The sequence below is a fragment of the Microplitis mediator genome, chromosome 11 (assembly GCF_029852145.1).
Source record: "Microplitis mediator isolate UGA2020A chromosome 11, iyMicMedi2.1, whole genome shotgun sequence".
In the NCBI taxonomy this organism is placed as follows: Eukaryota; Metazoa; Arthropoda; class Insecta; order Hymenoptera; family Braconidae; genus Microplitis; species Microplitis mediator.
The window spans coordinates 13,496,104-13,521,026 of record NC_079979.1 but is presented as its reverse complement, the minus strand read 5'-3'; the positions used below and the strand labels follow the sequence as shown (position 1 = coordinate 13,521,026).

The window sequence follows — 24,923 nt, the reverse complement described above, 5'->3', positions numbered from 1 at the left end:
GAAAAATTTTACTACCACTCATGCAGGAGCTACCAGAGTTGAATGACGGGGCCCTACTTGGCCCAGCACTGAGGAACCTAGCTTTGGCTCATCTATATTGGCCCAAGCTTGGCTCAAGATTAGGTACTCAGTCCTGGCCGTTACAATGATTACCCGGGCTTGGGCCAAGACTGGGTAACCTAACCTTGGCCATTCAATGGCAACCCAGGCTTGAGCCAGGAATGGGTAACCTAGCCTTGGCCGTTACAATGATTCCCCTGTCTTGGCCATCCAATGGCAACCCAGACTTGAGCCAAGGAAGGATTACCCATGTTTAGCTATATCTGTGGTTTAATAAGTAGATCATAAAAATGTATCAGTTCAACATTAGTAGGTTCATACAGTAGCTACCATTCAGACCCAGCAATCAGAAGGACGGCAGTTCGCGCGCAAAGTCCAGCAGAATTTTCACCGAGTTTTTTTCACATCATTTACCTCCCTTACATAGTTTAAACGTTAATGGTCATGAACTCTACGAGGATAATAATTATAAAATTTTTTTTAAATTAAATTTATTCGTTTCTTCGATGGATGGGCCAGAACTGGCAACAAAGCACGGGCCAAGTCTAGCAACCAGGACTGGCCCTGTATTATCATTCCAGACTTCTACCAAGGCTGGCTTACAAGCTTGACCCAAGGTTCTACATGCTTGGGCCAAGCCTGGGCCCGTCGTACTTTCCTCTCTGGGCATTTTAGATAGTTAAAATTAAAAATTTTGTATTGTAGATAGTATTATTAAATTCTCTCCGTGCGGAAATTTGTTCTTGAAATAACAACTTTAAGTAAAGAGCCAACTCGTTACTGTCTTTGATTATCGATTTCGCATGCGCTAATAACGCTACAGCAAATCGAAAAGGGTTTTTTGAAAATTTCAATTAATTTTCGAGTAAATTTCGTGGCAAATATATTATGAGCCCCGACTTCTAGGCTTTGTTAATCAGTGTCGTTTTTTCATAGCAAATAAATTCACTTAATACAAAAAAGGTATTAAAGAAATTTGACAATTTTTTGTATTTTGATAGCATACTTTTATTATTTATATACATTATTTTGAAAGAATTAACACATTCTTATTAATTGCACACAGAAAATTTTTTAAAAAAACCTATCAAAAAATTTGATGTTGTGACGACATCTTGAGCATCTCGATTCTCACTACCATTGAACCAATGGTACTAAATATATATGCTATATCTCACAATGGGTGTGGTAAAAATTTATATATGCACGGGATGTCATCGCAATGTCAAACTTTCTGTGTAATGTTGATCGTAAAATTATCAGTGTGTTTACAGAACTTAGTGCTCAACTAATAAATACTTAAAGATGAAATATTCAGATTATCAGCATAGTTTCTGCTAATAAAATGCACAAATTTTGGGGAAATAAGTTTGAAAGCCAAAAATCCGGCATAGCCAGGTTGACCCTTGTAAAATAATCCAAGTCCGCCCAGTGGTGCTGCATGCAATAACCTAACCGATTGCATGTCAAAAAATGGAACTATTGCTATACTTCCATATTTATCTGACTCTTTGGATTCTGTCAATTCGATGTAATGTTTTCCCGATTGACTCAGTTCAAAAGCTTGATTTTTTATTTCCCAAGGTGGAGTGAGTAGGTATAAATCTATTTTGTCTCTTCAGTAGAGAAGAAATTGAAAAAAAAAATTAAAACAACGATACCAGAAAAAAAAAAACTTGAATTATATTTATCATGGGCTCGGAATGAGCTTTACTGTACCTCGACTTTTCGCTAATTTGTGGATAATGCAAACTAGTTTGACCACTGATAATTTGATTATTGGAATCATACATTTCAGTTCCCTGAAGAACCAACGACAAATTGTTATCATTCAATTTTTCGAATTTCATTCCCGTCACGAATTCTCCGTCAGGTAATTCAATATCGTCCAGATTGAATGATCTCAATGTTGCAGAAAGCACAACATAGTTTGGGTGATTTTCTCGTGTGTAAAATCTATCTTTTGTATTCCAATAAAGAGATCTGGGATCAACTTTACCGTCAACAAACACCCCACATCGAATTTCGATGCTAATTATACCATCTTGAGCATGGAATCGCGCATTTGTCACAACTCTGGCAACGAAAATCAATTTATAATAGGAAAAAAACTAATGACTTTTCAAACAAAAAAAAAAAATCCGTATCTTACTCGTTTCTTTTACTGCTGCATGTTTGCATCAATAAACTCAATTTACGAACACTTAGGACAGGATCTGAACTTTCATCAGAAGTACAACGCATGTCTAACTCTGAAGAAGAACCTAAAGCACATCTTCTCTCCATAATCCGGGTTGCATGGTCTGTGAATTCGGAATATGCAGAAAAATTGGAGGATGGGGTGAATGGCTGAAATTTTTAATTTTACACGAATTGATATAATAAGTGATAGCTACTTCCATTAAAAGTAATAAATATAAACCTGTGAATTACTCACATCAAAAACTTACACTTGTACAATATTTAGTCGCAATGAGTTCTGGAATAGCCCAATCTCCATATTCCGCAAAACCTGAACATTCGTATTCTATTCCTCTCTTATCAGGTTTGATCTGCATGAAACCGTTATAAGGAAGGCTAGGCGTTCTAACCGATACATAGTTTTTTACACGAATATAATTTTCTCCTAATAGATGTTCAAAAAATATAACAGAATTAGTAAAAAGTACATCAATTTAATTAAAAAATTACAAATCGGTACAACAAAGAGGCAGCACAATATTCATCTATGCAGCAAACTTTGTTCATTCCGATTCCCTTTTATGAAATATATATAACCTTCTTTCCATGATTTAGGATCACAAGAAATCGACGATTTGAAATTTGCGTCGCTATTTATGTTCAGAATATGCTGTATAGATTGAGTTATTTTAATTATAGCGTTTTTATACAAATCGATATAGTAAAGTTGTTGACTTTTATAGTAGTCTACAAATAAATATAATTAGTTTATTTTAATCTATAGTAATATTGATCATTATTTTTCGATTAAAATAGTCATAATTACTTATTTCAGTCGAGTGTAGTATACGATACTGATGAGCCATAATTATCAAAGTGTAGCCTTGGGTGACAGTCGTTATTACATATTTATAATAATCGTATATTTTATCGTAAGCCGGAATATCATTACAATATCGGTGATGATTTTGCTAAAGTAACAAAAAAATGTCCATATAAACAAAATGATCTTCATTACTCTAAATAAATGATGCACACTGTAAAAAATCTGGAGTGAATTCGGAGTAAATACGGATTTTATTTCATTCCGAATAACTCTGAATTTAATCCGCGTTCACTGCGCAAATTTTTCACAGTGCAGTCGTATTACCTCATTTCTAAAATAAGAGACAGCATCTGCAAACATATTCTCTATTACAAGGACAGAATTATTCACTCCAGCAGCCACTTCATTAGCTTCGATAACGTGTCCTAGTAAAGTATGCACGTGGTTGTTTTCAAGCATGTTGATAACATAATGGTTGATTGCTTCACTACCGGAGTTTTTCGTTGCTTGATAAATATTATTGAAATCTTTTTTATATAGACTCCCAATTGAATTCAAATTGCTATCAATTTGTAACAGGTGCTGCACATCAGATCTTACATTCGTTTCCATAATCACTTGCCTGGCACTTGCGTTTATAACATAGTTCATACTATGAACTTGATTTTTAACGTCATCGATTGTCAAACACGCTTTATAAATGTCGTCAAGCTGATTCGTTACTTTTTTTTGAAATACTTCATTGCTATCGTCATTTTGTATCAATTTAATAAGACCATCCATACCGGTAAATAGTGTAGTAATATCGTTAATTACATTTACTAAACTTCTTGTTTGCTTTATTGGACTCGGTACCGATTTAACGTTAGCAAATAATAATGACAAGCAACCAATCAGAAACATCGATCGAATGATCGATGATCTAAATTTTAAACCCATCTTAACAGATATTAGCTTGTGCGTCAAATAATGCGTAAAAAATTTTGAATCTATAATTACCATTTCAATAATGAATGTATTGTGGATAGAAATTATTTTAAAAAATTTGTTAATTTTTCTTACCTATAGAGATTGAAAACTAAGTCAACTATATTTCACAATACATTCATTTCAGAAAATTCAGAATTTATATAGTCGATAAACTTAAAAATGACCGTGAAAAGTTTTTTTCCCGACCAATAAAACGTAAAAACGTCAAAAAAATTTAACAATTTCGCCCCGAGCCTGGGATTTTTGTTTTAAATTTTATTAGATAAAAACATCATAAAAATGATAATACGTAAATACGATCATATTCATTATTTTTTTAATTGATTGTGGAACTTTATATGCTACTAATAAAATGAATAGCTTTTAATACATATAGATTAGATAAATTAATAAAGGTAGTTAATTTAATTAGTATTCTTACGAATGTTGGTGAAGAAAACGAATAAAAGAAAAAAAAACATCATTATACCAAGGTTCGACCTTGATATAATACTTTAAAAAACAACTAAAAATAAATTTTGAGAACGATTGACCCTGCCCGCTACATTTCAATTATTTACTTAAAATCTCAGTTATGCTCAAGTAATATAAACTTCTTTTGGAGCATCGATCTCACTATTATAATTATTCAGATTAACTTTTTCTTTGTAATACAGAAACCATTAGACGTTAACCAGCAAAATTAAATAAAAAATTAATCATTTATTACAATTTTTTATCGATGGCATCTCATTGAGATATCGACCAGTTTTTAAATAATTTTAGTGTCGATCGATACGATGACCTGAAGTTCAGTTTTTATTTAATTCTGTAACATTTACAATCATAGTTTCGAGGAGTTCAACAAAAGAAAACCATCCAACTATCGTTTAAATATTTTAGTAACTATATGTAGTTATAAAAACTTATAAATAGTTATAGAAAACCTAAAATGAATGAACTCAAGGAAGCAAGAAGATGATTTCTAGTCTACTTTGTTGGACTACAAGTTCTTTAATAATAAGTGCACAGAATCGTATTTTCAATATCCCACATTCACCATATCCCGTGAATGAATTGACTAATTTAGATTGATTTCAATTAGGGGTGTGCGAATAGTTTTATCTTACGAATTATTCGTAACGAATCGAACTTGCAGTCAAATAATTCTTAAATTTACAAATAATTCGAAAATGTTCTTTCAGATGACTCAAAATTGTAATCTATTGTAATATTAAATAAATTAAATAAATCTGATCAAAATTTCTCGATTAGAATCGAGTAATTTTAAAAGTTTCAAAGAATTCAAAAACTTTCGGATAGTTAGAAAATTGACGAATAATTCAAAAAGTTTCGAATAATTCAATTTCCTCGAATTATTAGCTTTGGTTCGAACATGATTTGCACATATGCACCCCTAATTTTAATTTATAAATTCTAATAATTTACATTCATTGTATAAATTGAATATTTGAAGTGTGCATTTTTTTATTTCCTGAATCTTTTTGTTAAATATCTTTGATAAATCAAAATTTACTTGAATAATTGATTTTATATGTAGACCACTATTCATGGGCAACGAAATTAATCAATATCATTGTGTTAGAAAAAATTAATTGACTTAATAGGGGAGAGGGGGGCAAAGTGGGTCCTTTAAGGAAAATAATTACATTATCATTAATTTATTTACGCGTTTACTTCTTTTTAGACCCTTGATATTTATTTTCACTTCATAATGCTGCGTCCATTAAAATTGAAAAATCGAAAATTAGGGGCAAAGTGGGTCCTCCAAAGAATTTCGGATTTAAAATTTTTTATTCTTTACACGTGTGATAATTGCAAATTACTATAAAACAATTGTATTTTAATAATATAAAAAATCATTTCAATAGTCTGCTGCGATATAACTTTAAAACGTAATTTAATTATCTCCAACTTTCTTAATAAATTACATTTAATAAACAGTTTGATGGTCTATTTTAGCACATAAGAACTTTTGATAAGCTTATTATCCGTCCGAATTTATTGACGTATAGGAAATTTTGAGGATCCACTATGCCCCCTCCTCCTCTACTAAGAAAAAGGCGTTAAAAAAATTAAACAAATTTGTTTTTATATTTTGAAAGCATAATATTTTAATGATACATAATTTTAACATGATCATGTATAAGTAAACATTGTACACTTAACTTTAAAAACTACGCTTTGAAGCTTATTTAATAAAAATAACTAAGAAAGTTTGATACCATAACGGCATTTCATCAGCATTTCAATTTTCATTACATGCTTATTACTAATGATACTCAATATACATTAGGGTGTGCCAAAAAAATCGACTATTTTTTTTTACTTGCTAAACGCAAAAATTGGTTGCTAGGCACCTCTACAAAACTCTCACCAAAAATAACCTCTCAATTTCAATAGGAAGGGACTCCGAAATACAGTTTTTGATTTTTTTCTCGGTCCATTAGAAAAGAATTCATATCTTACTCATTGATTGATCGTACAGCAAAACATTGCATACTTTTTTGTGGGAAATTGCACCGTGTAGCGAGTAAAAAAAGTAGCCGATTTTTTTGGTACACCCTAATATACATGCGATCGAATTTATCATTCGATATGTTTTGAAAATCGATAACTTGAGAGTGAAAAGAGATAGATAAGAAGCTAAAAAATTACATTAAGACTTTTTTCAACACACCCTAAGTTAATAAAAAAATTTTAAATGTTCGAAAAAAAAGTTGTCAATTTAACATAGTGTAACCTATAAACGTATGTATCTATGTTATAGTTTTAATTAAAATCAACTACATGTAAAAAAATCTTAATATTTTATAATTAAGCCGGTGATGTGTAAGCCAATTTTTCAGCATAATTTTCACTGATAAAATGCATATACTTTGGGGAAATGAGTTTGAAAGCCAAAAATCCGGCATAACCAGGTTGACTCTTGTAAAATAATCCAAGTCCGCCTAGTGGTGCTGAACGCCATAATCTAACCGGTTGCATGTCCAAAAATGGCACTATCGCAATACTTTGATATGTATATGATTCTCTGGATTCTGTCAATTCGATGTAATGTCTTCCCGATTGACTCATTTCGTAAGTTTGATTTTTCATTTCCAAAGGTGTTGTGAGTAGGAATAAATCTATTTTCTCTCTTCAGTAGAGAAGAAATTAACAAAATTTAAATAACGATTCCAGAAGAAAAAAAACTTGAATTATATTTATCATGGGCTCAGAATGAGCTTTACTGTACCTCAAAATTCCGGTATTTTGTGGAGAACGCAAACTAGTTTGACCACTGATAATTTGATTATTGGAATCATACATTTCAGTTCCCTGAAGAACCAACGACAAATTGTTATCATTCAATTTTTCGAATTTCATTCCCGTCACGAATTCTCCGTCAGGTAATTCAATATCGTCCAGATTGAATGATTTCAATAACGCAGAAAGCACAACATAGTTCGGATGATTTTCTCTTGTGTAACCTCTATCTTTTGTATTCCAATAAAGAGTTCTGGGATCAACTTTACCGTCAACAAACACCCCACATCGAATTTCGATGCTAATTATACCATCTTGAGCATGGAATCGTGCATTTGTCACAACTCTGGCAACGAAAATCAATTTATAATAGAAAAAAAACTAATGACTTTTCAAACAAAAAAAAAAATCAGTATATTACTCGTTTCTTTTACTGCTGCATGTTTGCAATAATAAACTCAATTTACGAACACTTAGGACAGGATCTGAACTTTCATCAGAATTACAACGCATGTCTAACTCTGAAGAAGAACCTAAAGCACATTTTCTCTCCATAATCCGGGTTGCATGGTCTGTGAATTCTGAATATGATGAATATTGGGTGTTTGGAAAGAAAGGCTGAAATTTATAATTTTATACGCATTGACGAATTGAGTGATGACTTAACTCATTAGAAGTAATTAATGTAAATATGTTAAATATATATGCTCACATCAAATACTTACACTTGTACAATGTTTAGTCGCGATGAGTTCTTGAACAGCGGAATCTGCATATTCTGCAAAATTTGGACACTCGTATTCTATTCCTCTCCTATCAGGTTCTGAGTTTATGAAACCATAATGAGGAGTGGTAAACGTTCTAACCGATACATAATTTTTGATACGAATATAATTCACTCCTAATAGTAGATGTTCAAAAAAATATAACAGAATTATGATGAAGAACATAGATTACATTAAAAAATTACAGATCGGTACAACAAAGAGGCAGTAAGATATTTTCCAGCACACTTTGTTGATTTCGATTTTTTATTATGAAATATATATAACCTTCTTTCCAGGATTGGGGATCACAAGAAATCGATGATTTGAAATTTATGTCGTTAATTAAATTCAAATAAAGCTGTACCGACTTCGTCATTTCAATTATAGCTTTCTTATACGAGTTGAGATATTTAATTTGATTATTTCTATGAAAGTCTATGAATAGAATTAATATTTTATTTCAATTTATAGCAGTATTGACAATTATTTTCTTTATACCTCGGTCGAAAGTACGTATCTCCGGCATCAATTTCGCGGCAGAAAGTCTAAAATTTGTGCCGTGCTAGAATTACTTGCGCGCCATCTATAACAGTGGGCGGGAAGAAAGTTATAGCGAGACGGAAGAGTTTTTCATGCACACTGTTACACGGAAAAAAACAGATAGGAATGGTTACTGTGCTGCACAAGAATGATCGTAAAGTATATAAAAATTAATCATAGCACATTGCTAGTTCTCGTTATAATAGGAATGGGTCGTCTTTACATACGACTGAGTACGACCCAACATAGCAACCATTACTATGTTACACATTTTATCGAAAACATGACTGGTTATCATGTTCACAGTCACCATTCGCTTTCCAGATAATACAGGTTCCTTTCGGCAGTCGATGTGTTACTATATAAAATAGGTATAGGTCCTGTGTAGAGATGCAAAAGATTCCCCGGACAAATGCGTTCGATTGTCGTTCAGCATAGTAACCATTCCTGTGCTGGACAGGAGCTGTTGCTTTCAGCCACATGTCTGACTACTGTTTAGCGGGATTTTATGTTTTAATCAGCACTCAGACATGTGACTGAAAGCAACAGTTCCTGTCCAGCACAGGAATGGTTACTATGCTGAACAACAATGGAACGCATTTGTCCGGGGAATCTTTTGCATCTCTTTTAATAACTAAAAAATTATTTTTGATAAATTTAAAAATTTTTTAAAAATTAGAAAGTATTTCTTTAAAAAATGTGTAATCATAATCTATTTTCTACATAGATAAATTTAATGCCTGCCTCCCAACCAACAACACTCGCTTCGCTCGAGCCACAAATGTCGGGGCAGGCATCAATACAAGCTAAAACGTAGTTATATACTCAATACATCTTGGATTTGTCAACGTACTTTCGTCCGGGTATAAAGAAAAATAGTATACACTACATGGACAGAAATTTGAGAGCCCTGAACTGCGCGCCTTGGTCGGCTTCGCCTCGGGCATCATGGCGCGCAGTGCAGGAAGCTAAACTTTCTGCCCTTGTAGTGTAATATACTATTTCGATTAAAATATCAGCATAATTACCTGGATAACCCTCGTGTAGTTTACGATACTGATAAGACAATATAATTATAGTGAAACCTTTGGTGACTGTTCTTGCTACATATTTATAAAAAATGTATAATCTATCGTAAGCAGAAAGATCATTACTATCACAATGATAATTTTTCTAAAACAATAAAAATATCTATAGTACACTAATTTAAAAAAAATCGACTATTTCTGTTTAGAACCCCCCCCCCCCCCCCCTGCTGTGATACAGTTGCAGGGAAGTGAAATAAGGTGCTTGTTAAAAGATGAGCTCAGAATATTGAAATTTAGAAGTCGCTCATCGCAATTTTCTATTTCCCATTTAAATATCATGGGAAAAAAAATTTTAAGTTTGGAATTTTATGCCTCGGCGATGGCTCATTGTACAGATATGCTCAGGATTTGACTGTGTAGGGAATTAACGCTTTACAACAAATTCTCTTACCATTTTTTGGTAAATTCATCTATTCAGAAGTAATTGGAGCTTGAAGTCAAGTTAGAGTAAATTTCGAGATCTTTTTACTTTTCTGGCGAAAATATCAGACTCATCAAAAAATGTCAAAGGACTTTTTTTGTAAACAATTTTATTTCTTGCCAAGTATCTCTGATAAAGAAGATCCTGTGACATTTTGTGATGTCTGATAGTTTCGCCGGAGAAGTAAAAAGATCTCAAAATTTACTATAAATTTGACTTCAAGCTCCAATTACTTTTGAACAGATGAATTTATCACAAAATAAAAAAAAACTTTTGCTGTAGAGCGTTTAATTTTTTCCCCTACGAAGTTATGTCCTGAGCATATCTGTATAATGAGCTATCACCGAAGTGTAAAATTCCAAACTTCAAATTTTTTTTTCCCATGTTATTTAAATGGGAAATAGAAAATGGCGATGAGCAACCTCTTAATATTGATATTAAGAGCTCATCTTTTTACAGGCGACTTATTTCACTTACCTGAAACTATTTAATAGGGATGAGTTCCGAAAAAAAAATTGCTGATTTTTTGAATCAGTAGTCTAATATATCCGTAATGATTCTCATTACAGTAGTAAAATGATGCAGGCATATTACCTTGTTTTTCAAATAGGCAAGAGTCATTTCGAAAATATTTATTTTAACAATGGCAATATGAGACAAGTCAGTAGCTGCTACAATACCCGCTAGTTTATTTTCGATGTTGCCGGTCTCAGTGATTGAGAGCATAGATCCTTTGAGTGATCCATGAGGATCATTTTTTATGTAATCATAACCAACCAAAAATAGTTTATATAAAGACTCTATCATACGTAATTTCTCACCAATTCCAAACACGTAGTCCATATTTATAAAACGTAGTACATTATATAAAATTTCGTCCTCCACTTCTTCTATTTTCAAACTCGCGTTGTAGATATCGTCGAGTTTATCTGTCACTTTTTTTTTAAATACTTCATCGCTATCGTCATTTTTTATTAAATCAATGAGATCTTGCATACCGTTTACTAGTGTGGCACATTCATTAATTATATCAACATCTTTCACTTGTGTAACTGGATTTGATACCGATTTAACGCTAGCAATCAACAATGTCCAACAAATAATTAGTAATATCGATCGAATGATCGATGATCCAAATGTTGAATCCATTTTAACTGATACTAGATATCAATTTTATTCAAAAAGGTTTTACTCTATAATTGGCATAGAAATAATAAATATATGCAGTTGAAATGAATTATCAAAATAAAGTTACCAAGATTTCTTACCTAGCCCAACTGGCAACGGAGTCGAGTATTTGTTAGAATGAGTTCAATTTTGACTAACTCCGATTTATGTACCCAAAATCTAATAATATTGACATAAATTTATCGTTTTTCAACCAATAAAGTAGAAGAGCGCGAACGAAATTTCGTCATAGTGCCTCAAGCCCCAGACTTTTTTTTTCTTATCATTTTTTCTCAGCGAGAAGTATACAGAAAAACAACACGAAACCAAATCCCCATTATACGATGATACGCAGTTACGAAATATATAAATGTGTGTCGACTATATTTAGTTAATATAGCTATCAGTTTGGAGAAAAAATAAAAATAATGATAATAACAACAAATAGGAAGTGTATAGATAAAATATGGCCGCTTGTTCGGCATAAATATCAGACTTATCAAAAAATGTCGTAGGTCCTTTTTTGTAGACAATTTTATTCTCTACAAATTATTTCCAACAAAGTTTATTCAAATTCCGCATCGTTTTCTAGTCATTTTCATTTTAATGTTGTTCTTATAATGGATTTGAAGACTATTATTTTTATAAGCTTGGCATGCAAAACTTTCCAAGTACATTCCCTGAAAAATGCACAAAACTCATAATTTTTTTTTTTATTCGTTAATCATACATTGACGATATCTAGATATTAAAATTTGATAAAATAAATAGAAGATTGCTTGAACAACTGGTTTCCTATATAGATTGATTTTGATTACTGAGGAAATTTATCAATATCACTTTGTTGGAGCAAATGAATAGACTTAATAATAAGGGAAAGGGGTTAAAAAAATTTAACGACTTTGTTTTTATATTTCGGAAGCATGCTTTTATTATTAACGCATCATTTTAACATAATTATATAAAAATAACAATTGTATGCTTTATTGTAATGTTTTACAGTAAAAAGGATATCTATTTACTTCATTATTTTTTTTTGTTATTGTTTATTACTTGAATTTTTGCAATGGAAAGTGCGAAATTACTATTTTCGAGCTTGAAAAGTTCAATAATGTATTAACAACAGTAAAAAATACACCATTTAAATATAGTGGAAACATAAACATGCAAATAACCTTCTCAATAAAACAATTTATAGATAAATTGAGAAAATTATCGCGAGCTGCAAAAAACCCCCCCTTAAGCCCGACACCCCCCCCCACTCCGAATTCGCTCCGCAAATTGTTTACAGTATAGTCGTATTACCTCATTTTTAGAATTAACGACAGTTATTGTAAAAATATTCTTTCTTACCATTCAAATAATAAACGTATTGTCGAAATGATAATACGTATATACAATCATAATCGTTACTTTTATACTTAATTGTGGAACTTTACATGCTATTAATTGAATTAATAGCTTTTAATATATGGGGCATTCCATGCCAAATCACCGAGGTTTCGGCCCGACCCCCTTCGATTTCGCTGAAAATTTTTTATCATTTTCTACCCTACCAAAGACATTTTCCTGAATTTTTTCAGATTTTTTTACCCAACCCAAAAAAAGTTACGAATTTTTGAAAAAAAACGCTCTTTTTTTTTCAAATTGCTGTAACTTTGACACAAATTGACATTTTGGCACTTTTTTTTTTTGAAAAATTTTGTTTTTAATTGTAGTTTTCAGAAAAAAATACAAAAAATTTTTCGGAAGTCACGATATATAAAATATTTCAGTTTTTTCAATAAAACCGTAATTTTTTCGAAGTCGGAAACCTTCGATTCTCAATTTTTTTGTCTCAAAAAAAACTTCAACCAAGACAGTATTGGACCCCGCCATTCCCATTTTGTGCCGACTTTCCTTTACATTTTTTTTTTTCGATTGAAAGTAAAAAAATTTCTAAATTTGGCTTATTTTTTATGACTTTGCGCTGAAGTTTCTTTGGATTGTTTTTAAAAGCTCAGAAGTTGAATAAAATTGGACAATAACAACCGTAAAGTGTATTAGGGGCAAGAATTGATTTTTTCGGAAGAAAATTCCCAATTTTGAAATACAGTGAAACCTAAACCTACAATTAACCTTCTCACTAAGACAATTTATAGATAAACTCAGAAAAATATCGATAGCCTTATAGACAATTTTAGATCAAATTGAACGGAATATAGTATAGTACCGGATATCTCAACTGGTAGAGCACTCGGCGCGATACCGACATGGTCTAGGTTCGATTCTCAGTTCGGGCTATCGATATTTTTCTGAGTTTATCTATAAATTGTCTTAGTGAGAAGGTTAATTGTAGGTTTAGGTTTCACTGTATTTCAAAATTGGGAATTTTCTTCCGAAAAAATCAATTCTTGCCCCTAATACACTTTACGGTTGTTATTGTCCAATTTTATTCAACTTCTGAGCTTTTAAAAACAATCCAAAGAAACTTCAGCGCAAAGTCATAAAAAATAAGCCAAATTTAGAAATTTTTTTACTTTCAATCGAAAAAAAAAAATGTAAAGGAAAGTCGGCACAAAATGGGAATGGCGGGGTCCAATACTGTCTTGGTTGAAGTTTTTTTTGAGACAAAAAAATTGAGAATCGAAGGTTTCCGACTTCGAAAAAATTACGGTTTTATTGAAAAAACTGAAATATTTTATATATCGTGACTTCCGAAAAATTTTTTGTATTTTTTTCTGAAAACTACAATTAAAAACAAAATTTTTCAAAAAAAAAAAAGTGCCAAAATGTCAATTTGTGTCAAAGTTACAGCAATTTGAAAAAAAAAGAGCGTTTTTTTTCAAAAATTCGTAACTTTTTTTGGGTTGGGTAAAAAAATCTGAAAAAATTCAGGAAAATGTCTTTGGTAGGGTAGAAAATGATAAAAAATTTTCAGCGAAATCGAAGGGGGTCGGGCCGAAACCTCGGTGATTTGGCATGGAATGCCCCATATATAGATTAGATAAATTAACAAAGATAGTTTATTATTATTTAATTAGTAGTTATACGAACGTTGGTGAAGAAAACGAACAAAACAAAAAAAACATTATTATACCAAGGTTTAACTTTGATATAATACTTAAAAAAACAATTAAAAATAAATTTTGAGAACGATTGACCTTGTCCGCTACACTTCAATTATTTACCAACAGAGAAATACTTCAAACTATATTTCAAGTTTCTTTTTCAGACGTATGTTTGGCTATATTGAAAAAAAAAATTGTTCATAAATTATCGCTTAGAGTCAATTATTCATCAATTCCGGAAAAATTCGTAATAAAATGCTCTAAGAGCTCGTAAATGTATTCACAACAATGTTTTCGAGCTCCTTGAGCTCAAGGAGCTCGAAATTAGCGGGGAGTTTCAGAGCTGGCCCGCAAGGTCAATCGATAGACATTTTTTATAAAACGTTCAATTTCCCTCAAAAAGGTGTACAATGTTTTGCTGTACGATCAATTAATAAGTGAAGTATGAATTTTTTTCTAATAGACTGATGAAAAAATCAAAAACTGTAATGCGGAGGACCTTATTATTCAAATTAAGAGCTCATTTTCAGTAAGAGTATTCCAGAGGGGTCTAACAACCAATTTTACCCTGTAGCGAGTTAAAAAAATAGCCGATTCTTCTGGTACACCCTAATATACATGCTATCGAATTTATCATTCGATATTTTTTGAAAATCGATAACTTGAGAGTGAAAAGAGATAGATAAGGAGCTAAAAAATTACATTAAGACTTTTTTCAACACACCCTAAAGTTAATAAAAAAATTTTAAATGTTCGAAAAAAAAGTTGTCAATTTAACATAGTGTAACCTATAAACGTATGTATATTATGTTATAGTTTTAATTAAAATCAACTACATGTGAAAAAATCTTAATATTTTATAATTAAGCCGGTGATGTGTAAGCCAATTTTTCAGCATAATTTTCACTGATAAAGTGCATATACTTTGGGGAAATGAGTTTGAAAGCCAAAAATCCGGCATAACCAGGTTGACTCTTGTAAAATAATCCAAGTCCGCCTAGTGGTGCTGAACGCCATAATCTAACCGGTTGCATGTCCAAAAATGGCACTATCGCAATACTTTGATATGTATATGATTCTCTGGATTCTGTCAATTCGATGTAATGTCTTCCCGATTGACTCATTTCGTAAGTTTGATTTTTTATTTCCAAAGGTGTTGTGAGTAGGAATAAATCTATTTTCTCTCTTCAGTAGAGAAGAAATTAAAAAAATTTAAATAACGATTCCAGAAGAAAAAAAACCTGAATTATATTTATCATGGGCTCGGAATGAGCTTTACTGTACCTCGAATTTTCGGTATTTTGTGGAGAATGCAAGCTAGTTTGACCACTGATAATTTGATTATTGGAATCATACATTTCAGTTCCCTGAAGAACCAACGACAAACGGGTATCATTCAATTTTTCGAATTTCATTCCCGTCACGAATTCTCCGTCAGGTAATTCAATATCGTCCAGATTGAATGATTTCAATAACGCAGAAAGCACAACATAGCTTGGATGATTTTCTCTTGTGTAACGTCTATCATCTGTATTCCATCTTAGAGTATCAGGATCAACTTTACCATTGACAAACGTTCCACATTGAACTTCAATATTAATTATACCTTCTTGAACATGGAATCGCACATTTGTCACGACTCTGGCAATGAAAAACAATTTATAAACAGAAAAAAACTAATGACTCATCAAACAAAACAAAAATCAGTATCATACTCTTTTACATCAGTTTTGCACGTTTGCAATAATAAACTCAATTTACGAACACTCAGGACAGGATCCGAGTTGCGATCATAAAAACAATGATCATTTAATATCGGGTCAAAACCTAACGCACATTTTCTTTCCATAATTCGTGTTGCATAGTCTGTGAATTCTGAAAATGATGAATATTGGGTGCTTGGAAAGAAAGGCTGAAATTTATAATTTTACACACATTGACGAATTGAGTGAAGACTTAACCTATTAGAAGTAATTAATGTAAGTATGTGCAATATATATGCTCACATCAAAAACTTACACTTGTACAATGTTTAGTCGCGATGAGTTCTTGAACAGCGGAATCTGCATATTCTGCAAAATTTGGACACTCGTATTCTATTCCTCTACTATCAGGTTCTGAGTTTATGAAACCATAATGAGGAGTGGTAAACGTTCTAACCGATACATAATTTTTGATACGAATATAATTCTCTCCTAATAGTAGATGTTCAAAAAAATATAACAGAATTATTATCAAGAACATCGATTACAATTAAAAATTACGAATCGGTACAACAAAGAGGCAGTTAAATTATTTCCAGCACACTTTGTTGATTCCGATTTTTTATTATGAAATATATATAACCTTCTTTCCAGGATTGGGGATCACAAGAAATCGATGATTTGAAATTTATGTCGTTAATTAAATTCAAATAATGCTGTCCCGATTTAGTCATTTCAATTATAGCTTCCTTACACGAGTTGAGATATAAAATTTGTTTATTTCTATGGAAGTCTATGAATAGAATTAATTTTTTTATATCAATTTATAGCTGTATTGATAATTATTTTTCGATTAATATATGAGCATAATTACTTGGATCACCCGAGTGTAGCTTACGATACTGATAAGACATTATAATCGTTGTGTAACCTTTGGTGACTGTTTCTGCTACATATTTATAAAAATTGTATAGTCTATCGTAAGCAGAAATATCATTACAATCATAATGATAATTTTTCTAAAACAATAAAAATATATATAGTGGACTAATTAAAAAAAATCGAATATTTTTTTTTGAAACCCCCTGTTTTTATAGTTGCAGGGAGGTGAAATAAAATGCCTGCTAAAATGTGAGCTCTTAATATTGATATTTAGAAGTCGCTCATCGCAATTTTCTATTTAAATATCATGGGAAAAAAAATTTCGAGTTTGGAATTTTATGCCCCGGCGATGGCTCATTGTGCAGATATGCTCAGGATTTAACTGTGCAGGGAATTAACGCTCTACAACAAATCCTCTTATCATTTTTTGATAAGTTCATCTGTTCAGAAGTTATTGAAGACTGAAGTCAAATTCATAGTAAATTTTGAGATCTTTTTTCTTTCCCAGCGAAAATATCAGACTTATCAAAAAATGTCATAGGACTTTTTTTGTAGACAATTTTATTTCTTGCAAATTATCTCTGATAACTAAGATTCTATGACATTTTGTGATAAATCTGATCGTTTCACCAGAAAAGTAACTAAGGTTTTTTTTGAGTAAGGTTTCCTTTGATTATATATCTAATTTTTAAATATAGTCAAACCTAAACTTACAATTAACCTTCTCAATAAGACAATTTATTGATAAATTGAGAAAAATATAGATATCCCGAACTGGGAATCGAACCCAGACCATGTCGGTATCGCGCCGAGTGTTCTACCAGTTGAGCTATCCGGTACTATACTATATTCCGTTCAATTTGATCTATATCTTATTTAGCCACACCGTCTATCTTACGGCAATACACCAATTTGTTAAATATAGTGAAACCTAAAGATCTCGAAATATACTACAAATTTAACTTCGACTCCAATTACTTTTGAACAGATGAATTTATCACAAAATAAAAAGAGACGTTTGTTGTAGAGCGTTTAATTTTTAATAATAAAATTGCAAACTTAAAATTTTTTTCTAACGTTATTTAAATGGGGAATAGAGAATTGCGATGAGCGAGCTCTAAATATTGATATTAAGAGCTCATCTTTTAAGAGGAAACTTATTTCACTTACCTGCAACGAGTTAATAGGGGGTTCCGAGAAAAAAAATAGCTGATTTTTTGAATCAGTAGTCTATTATATCCGTAATGACTCTCATTACAGTAGTAAAATGATGCAGGCATATTACCTTGTTTTTCAAATAGGCAAGATTTATTTCGAAAATATTTTTTGTAGCAACCGTAGAAGTCAACTTAGTAACTGCTACAATATCCGCTAGTCTCTTTTTGATGTCGTCGGTATTAGTGATTGAGGTAGTATATTCTTCGATAGATCCATGAGGATCATTTTTTATGTAATCATAATCATCCAAAAGAGGTTCATAGAAAAACTCAATTTCACTCAATTTGTTATCGATTTTTGACAAGTATCTCATATCCTTCAACAAAGAAAATTCCATCGGAGGAGTAGGGTTTGCATTCATTACAAACCGAGTCCTATTTGTAACTTTGTACTCCACTTTTTCTATTTTCAAACTCACATTGTAGATATCGTCCAGTTTATCTGTCACTTTTTTTTTAAATACTTCATCGCTATCGTCATTTTTTATTAAATCAATAAGATCTTGCATACCGTTTACTAGTGTGGTAAATTCATTAATTATATCAACACCTTTCACTTGTGTCACTGGATTTGATACCGATTTAACGTTAGCAATCAATAATGTCGAACAAATAATTAGGTATATCGATCGAATGATCGATGATCCAAATTTTGAATCCATTTTAACTGATGCTAGATGGTAATTTTATTTAAAATGGTTTTAATCTATAATTGAAATTGAAATAATAATCCTATGCCAACTGGTAACGGAGTTGAGTATTTGTTAGAATGAATTCAATTTTAAATAACCCCGACTTTTGTACCCAAAATTTAATAATAGTGATATAAATTTATCTTTTTTCAACCAATAAAGTAGAAGAGTGCGAAAGAAATTTCGTAATAGTGCCTCAAGCTCCAGACTTTTTTTTTCTTTTTATTTTTTCTCAACGAGAACTATACAGAAAAACATCAACACAAAACCAAATCCCCATTATACGATGATACGCAGTTACGAAATATAGAAAGTGTGTGTTGACTAGATTTAGTCAATATAGCTATCAGTTCGGAGAAAAAAAAAAATAACGATAACAACAAATGGGAAGTGTATAGATAAAGTATGGCCGCTTGTTCTAATATTAGAAATGATTTTCACAGCGCTATGAAGATTTAATTTTTATGAAATAAGTGAAAAAAAGTATACTGGGATTTACAAATGAACAAATATTTTTGTCATGACACATTACAATATAAAGATCAATAAGTACAATTTAAAAATATTCAAAAACTCCTGAAGCGCAAACCGCAAACGCTCGGATAATATTTTGATTAACAAATTTATTTATGGTTTTAAAATTCCAAAAGAAGTAACAATTTTCGAATTTTTTTTTCAACAATTAAATTTGGAAAAAAAAAAATAATAATAGATATTTAGAAAATTAAAAAGCTAATATTCAATTTCTCGGAATATTTTTTCTTTCAGTAATAATTTATTTACTTTTTTTTTTTTCTACTGTCACGCCATTGGGATGTCAGCACTCGACAGAAAAAAAATGAGCGGTATAAACTTCCGCTAGGGGCAGCACTAGTAGAAGGCCCAGAATAGAATATTTGCAAAAATATCAGACTTATCAAAAAATGTCATAGGACCTTTTTTGTAGACAATTTTATTCCCGATAAATTATTTCTAATGAAGTTTATACGAATTCCGCATTGTTTTCTAGTTATTTTCATTTTAATGTTAAGTTCTTCTAATCGATTTGAAGACTATTATTTTTATGAGCTTATGGCATGCAAAATTTTCCAAGTACATTCACTGACAAATGTACAAAACTTATAATTTTTTTTTTTTTTCGTTAATCATACATTGACGATATCTAGATATTAAAATTTGATAAATAAATAGAAGGTTGCTTGAACAACTGATTTCCTATATAGATTGATTTTGATTACTGAGGAAATTTGTCAATAGTAAGTGACTTTATTAATCAATGATGCCGAACAAATAATCAAAAACATCGATCGAACGATCGATGATCCTAATCTTCAATTCATCTTAACTATTTTTGTTTAATATTTATATTTCTGAAATTATTGATCTACAGTAGTAACTGTAATAAATATCTCGTCGAAATTAAATATCAGAATTTTGTTTACCTGTGGAATCGACAACAGAAAAAAAAATTTTTCACAATGAATTTTATTTTGATAAGCCCTGACTTTTATACGCGCAATTTAAAAATGGTGATAAAAACTCGATTTTTGACCACTATTAAATGACAAAGTTTTACCCTGGTCTTGACATGTTATAATTTCAAAGTAACCAAGTATATAAAAATAGCATGATAACTCGATGAACGTCGAAACTTCAATTAGTTACTCAATAACAAATTTTAGTTTTTTTCTTTGGTTATTATTCGAATAGGTCATGTGCCAGAAATTTCCAAATACTTTGTTTAGCTCCAATTTAACTTTTTCAACGGATTGTGTATCCGGTGATTTGTTCTTGAGATAACAACTTTAAGTAAAGAGTCAACTCGTGACTGTCTTTGATCATCGATTTCTTAACGCCAATAACGCTACAGAAAATCGAAAATGGGGTTTCAACAATTTCAATGAATTCTCGAGAAAATTTCGTGGAAAATACATTATAAGCCCCAAATTCTGGGCCTTGTTAATCAGTGTCGTTTTTTCGTAGCAAATGAATCCATTTAATACATAAAAGGAATGAAAGAAATGTGACAATTTTTTTCTATTTTGATAACATACTTTTATTATTTATATGCATTATTTTGGAACAATTATAACATAATATATTTATTAATTGCATACAGAAGATTTTTTAAAAAAACTTATCAAAAAATTTGGTGTTTCGACGACAACTTGAGTATCTCAATTCTCATCTCGTGTATTAAACCAGTAGTACTAAATATATTTGCTATTAAATGCTATATTTCACAATGGGTATGGTAAAAATTAAATGTGCGCTGGATGTCGTTGCAAAGTCAAACTTTTGTATAATTTTTATTGTAAAATTATCTGAGTGCTTACAGAACTTAGTGCTCAACTAATAAATATTTGAAGATGTAATAGCCAGATTATCAGCATAATTTCTGCTAATAAAATGCACATATTTTGGAGAAATAAGTTTGAAAGCCAAAAATCCGGCATAGCCAGGTTGACCCTTGTAAAATAATCCAAGTCCGCCTAGTGGTGCTGCATGCAATAAGCTAGCCGGTTGCATGTCCAAAAATGGAACTATTGCAATACTTTGATATTTATATGACTCTCTGGATTCTGTCAATTCGATGTAAGTTCTTCCCGATTGACTCATTTCCCAAGTTTGATTTTTTATTTCCAAAGGTGTAGTGAGTAGGAATAAATCTATTTTCTCTCTTCAGTAGAGAAGAAATTAAAAAAAAATTAAAACACCGATTCCAAAAAAAAAAAAAGAAATTGAATTATATTTATCATGGGCTCAGAATGAGCTTTACTGTACCTTAAAATTCCGGTATTTTGTGGAGAATGCAAACTAGTTTGACCACTGATAATTTGATTATTGGAATCATACATTTCAGTTCCCTGAAGAACCAACGACAAATTGTTATCATTCAATTTTTCGAATTTCATTCCCGTCACGAATTCTCCGTCAGGTAATTCAATATCGTCCAAATTGAATGATCTCAATAATGCAGAAAGCACAACATAGTTTGGATGATTGGCTCTTGTGTAACGTCTATCATCTGTATTCCATCTAAGAGTGCTGGTATCAACTTTACCGTTAATAAACACCCCACATTGAATTTCGATGCTAACTATTCCATCTTGAACATGGAATCGCGCATTTGTCACAACTCTGGCAACGAAAATCAATTTATAATAGAAAAAAAACCAATGACTTTTCAAACAAAAAAAAAAATCAATATCTTACTCATTAATTGCAATGTTGCATGTTTGCAATAATAAACTCAATTTACGAACACTCAGGATAGGATCTGAATTTTCATCAGAATAACAACGCCGTTGTAATGGAGTGTAAGCACCTAACGCACATTTTCTCTCCATAACACGGGTCGCATAGTCTGTGAATTCGGAATATGCAGAAAACTTGGAGGATGGGGTGAATGGCTGAAATTTTTAATTTTACACGAATTGATATAATAAGTGATAGCTACTCCCATTGAAAGTAATCAATGTAAACCTGTGAATTGCACACGGAGAAAAAAATATTGCTCCGCAAACGATCTAAATTATAGCAACTCGTAGATCGTTACCACAACAATATGTATACTTATGATAACAATACCGTATCGTTCCTGTAACTATCTATTAGATAGCTGTGAGCCCTATACGACTTTCCCTAGTCGCCACCTCACACGGCACCACCTAACCTATTTGAGCATCCATTTTCGCGTCTATTTTGTGTATCGGGTATAATTGTTCCTAGCAGACGTTTAATAAATAAATTATTTTATTTAATCAAAATTATTAATTTATTATTTATTTATTAATGATAAAGATTTTTAAACGTCTCATATCATCTGCAACGCACGTCACGTCAGATAGGGCTCAGAACGATACAGTATAGGTCTCAGAGCTATCAACCGTATTGTTGTCAGAACGATACAGTAGATCGTTGCAGTAACAATCTAGTAGATAACTTTTTTGTATTGTTACTGTAACTATACAGTATACTTCTCAGAACAATATTTTGTTTTCCGTGCACTCATCAAAAACTTACACTTGTACAATATTGAGTCGCAATAAGTTCTGGGATCGCCCAATCTCCATATTCCGCAAAACCTGGACATTCGTATTCTATTCCTCTCCTATCAGGTTCGCTGTGCATGAAACCGTAATGAGGAGTGGCAAGTGTTCTAACTGATACATAATTTTTTATACGAATATAATTTTCTCCTAATAGATGTTCAAAAAATATAACAGAGTTAGTAAAAAGTACATCGATTTCATTAAAAAATTACAAATCGGTACAACAAAGAGGCAGCACAATATTTATCTATGCAGCAAAATTTGTTTAGTACGATTTCTTTTTATGAAATATATATAACCTTCTTTCCATGATTGAGGATCACAAGAAAATGACGATTTGAAAATTGCGTTGTTATTTAACTCCAGATAATACTGTACAGATTCAGTTATTTTAATTATAGCTTCTTTATACAAATTAAAATAGATAAGTTGTTTGTTTGTATTGTAGCCTAGAAATAAATTTAATTAGTTTATTTTAATCTATAGTAATATCGATTAAATTTTTCGATTAAAATAGTCATAATTACTTGGATCATTCGAGTGTAGTTTACGATACTGATAAGCCATTATGATCATAGTATAGCCTTGGGTGACAGTCGTTATTACATATTTATAATAATTGTATAGTTTATCGTATGCCGAAATAACATTACAATCTCGGTGATGATCTCTCTAAAGTAACAAACAAATATCCATATAAACATAATGATCTTTATTACTCTAAGTAAATGATGCACACTGTAAAAAATCTGGAGTGAATTCGGAGTAATTACGGATTTTATTTCACTCCGAATTTACTCCGCAAATTTTTTACAGTGCAGTCGTATTACCTCATTTTTAGAATAAGCGACAGCATTTGCAAAAATATTATCTTTTGCATAGGCACGATCCGCTGCTTCAGATAACTTAGTAGCGTCCAAAATCTGTTTTAGAAAACGTTTCAAGTCGTTTTTAAGCATATCGGCAACAATTTCATCGATCGTTTCATTGCTGGAGGCTCCCATTGCTTGATAAATATCATTAAAATCATTTTCATATAGCCTTCCAATTTCTTTCAATTTGCCTTCAATTGTTGTCGTGTATCCCATATCAAGTTTCAAATTCGTTTCCGAAATAACTTGGGCGGCATTTGAGCTTACAGCATAGTTCACACTTTGAACTTCCTTTTTAACGTCATCGATTGTCAAACACGCTTTATAAATGTCGTCAAGCTGATTCGTTACTTTTTTTTGAAATTTTTCATTGCTATCGTCATTTTGTATCAACTTAATAAGACCATCCATACCGGTAAATAGTGTGGTAATATCGTTAATTACACTTACTAAACTTCTTATTTGCTTTATTGGACTCGGTACCGATTTAACGTTAGCAAATAATAATGACAAGCAACCAATCAGAAACATCGATCGAACGATCGATGATCTAAATTTTGAACCCATCTTAACGGATATTAGCTTGTGCGTCAAATAATGCGTAAAAAATTTTGAATCTATAATTACCATTTAAATAATAAATGTATTGTGGATATAAATTATTTTAAAAAATTTGTTAATTTTTCTTACCTATAGAGATTGAAAACCAAGTCAACTATATTTCACAATACATTCATTTCAGAAAATTTAGAATTTATATAGTCGATATACTTCAAAATGACCGTGAAAAGTTTCTTTCCCGACCAATAAAACGCAAAAACGTCAAAAAAATTTAACAATTCCCCCCCGAGCTGGGGAATTTTGTTTTGAACTTTGTTTTTGATACTAACGACAAAAAAATGATAATACGTAAATGAAATCATAATCATTATTTTTTTTATTAACTGTGGAACTTCATATGCTGTTAATTAAATTAATAGCTCTTAATGATTATCGACTAGATAAGTTAACAAAGGTAGTTAATTATTATTTAATTAGTAGTCATACGAATGTTGGTGAAGAAAACGAACAAAAGAAAAAAAAACATCATTTTACCAAGGTTCGACCTTGATATGATACTTGAAAAAACAACTAAAAATAATTTTGAGAATGATTGATGCTGC

The 24,923-nt window shown here is 31.2% G+C and overlaps 3 protein-coding genes across 5 annotated transcripts in view; all 3 read right to left on the bottom strand.

Moving 5' to 3' along the window:
* LOC130677165 (protein Skeletor, isoforms B/C) overlaps positions 1 to 24,923 on the bottom strand; it is a 92,290-nt gene that overhangs the window by 29,788 nt on the left and 37,579 nt on the right. The gene's annotated exons all lie outside the window — the stretch shown is intronic.
* LOC130677169 (uncharacterized) lies at positions 13,626 to 19,272 on the bottom strand. Its single transcript, XM_057483816.1, has 7 exons — positions 18,210 to 19,272; positions 16,917 to 17,061; positions 16,686 to 16,835; positions 16,359 to 16,534; positions 16,055 to 16,251; positions 15,624 to 15,980; positions 13,626 to 15,524 (listed from the first exon to the last, which is right to left on the bottom strand). Exons 1-7 carry the CDS (start codon positions 18,801 to 18,803, stop codon positions 15,203 to 15,205), a joined length of 1,941 nt encoding a protein of 646 aa, XP_057339799.1. The 5' UTR covers positions 18,804 to 19,272; the 3' UTR covers positions 13,626 to 15,202.
* On the bottom strand, positions 20,943 to 24,681 carry LOC130677166 (uncharacterized). Its single transcript, XM_057483811.1, has 8 exons — positions 24,451 to 24,681; positions 23,719 to 24,377; positions 23,416 to 23,560; positions 23,188 to 23,337; positions 22,860 to 23,035; positions 22,050 to 22,246; positions 21,618 to 21,974; positions 20,943 to 21,513 (listed from the first exon to the last, which is right to left on the bottom strand). Exons 2-8 carry the CDS (start codon positions 24,325 to 24,327, stop codon positions 21,186 to 21,188), a joined length of 1,962 nt encoding a protein of 653 aa, XP_057339794.1. The 5' UTR covers positions 24,328 to 24,377; positions 24,451 to 24,681; the 3' UTR covers positions 20,943 to 21,185.

What these genes read in the sequence shown, in the direction of transcription:
- LOC130677169 (XM_057483816.1), bottom strand. Translation starts at nt 18,803, where the DNA reads ATGGATTCAAAATTTGGATCATCGATCATTCGATCGATATACCTAATT. An exon ending in TTGCCTATTTGAAAAACAAG is followed by an intron (nt 17,062 to 18,209) that starts GTAATATGCCTG and finishes TTATTGTTTTAG; the next exon opens with AAAAATTATCATTATGATTG. An exon ending in TCCCCAATCCTGGAAAGAAG is followed by an intron (nt 16,535 to 16,685) that starts GTTATATATATT and finishes ATCTACTATTAG; the next exon opens with GAGAGAATTATATTCGTATC.
- LOC130677166 (XM_057483811.1), bottom strand. Translation starts at nt 24,327, where the DNA reads ATGGGTTCAAAATTTAGATCATCGATCGTTCGATCGATGTTTCTGATT. An exon ending in TGCAACATTGCAATTAATGA is followed by an intron (nt 21,975 to 22,049) that starts GTAAGATATTGA and finishes TTTCGTTGCCAG; the next exon opens with AGTTGTGACAAATGCGCGAT. An exon ending in CAAAATACCGGAATTTTAAG is followed by an intron (nt 21,514 to 21,617) that starts GTACAGTAAAGC and finishes TCTCTACTGAAG; the next exon opens with AGAGAAAATAGATTTATTCC.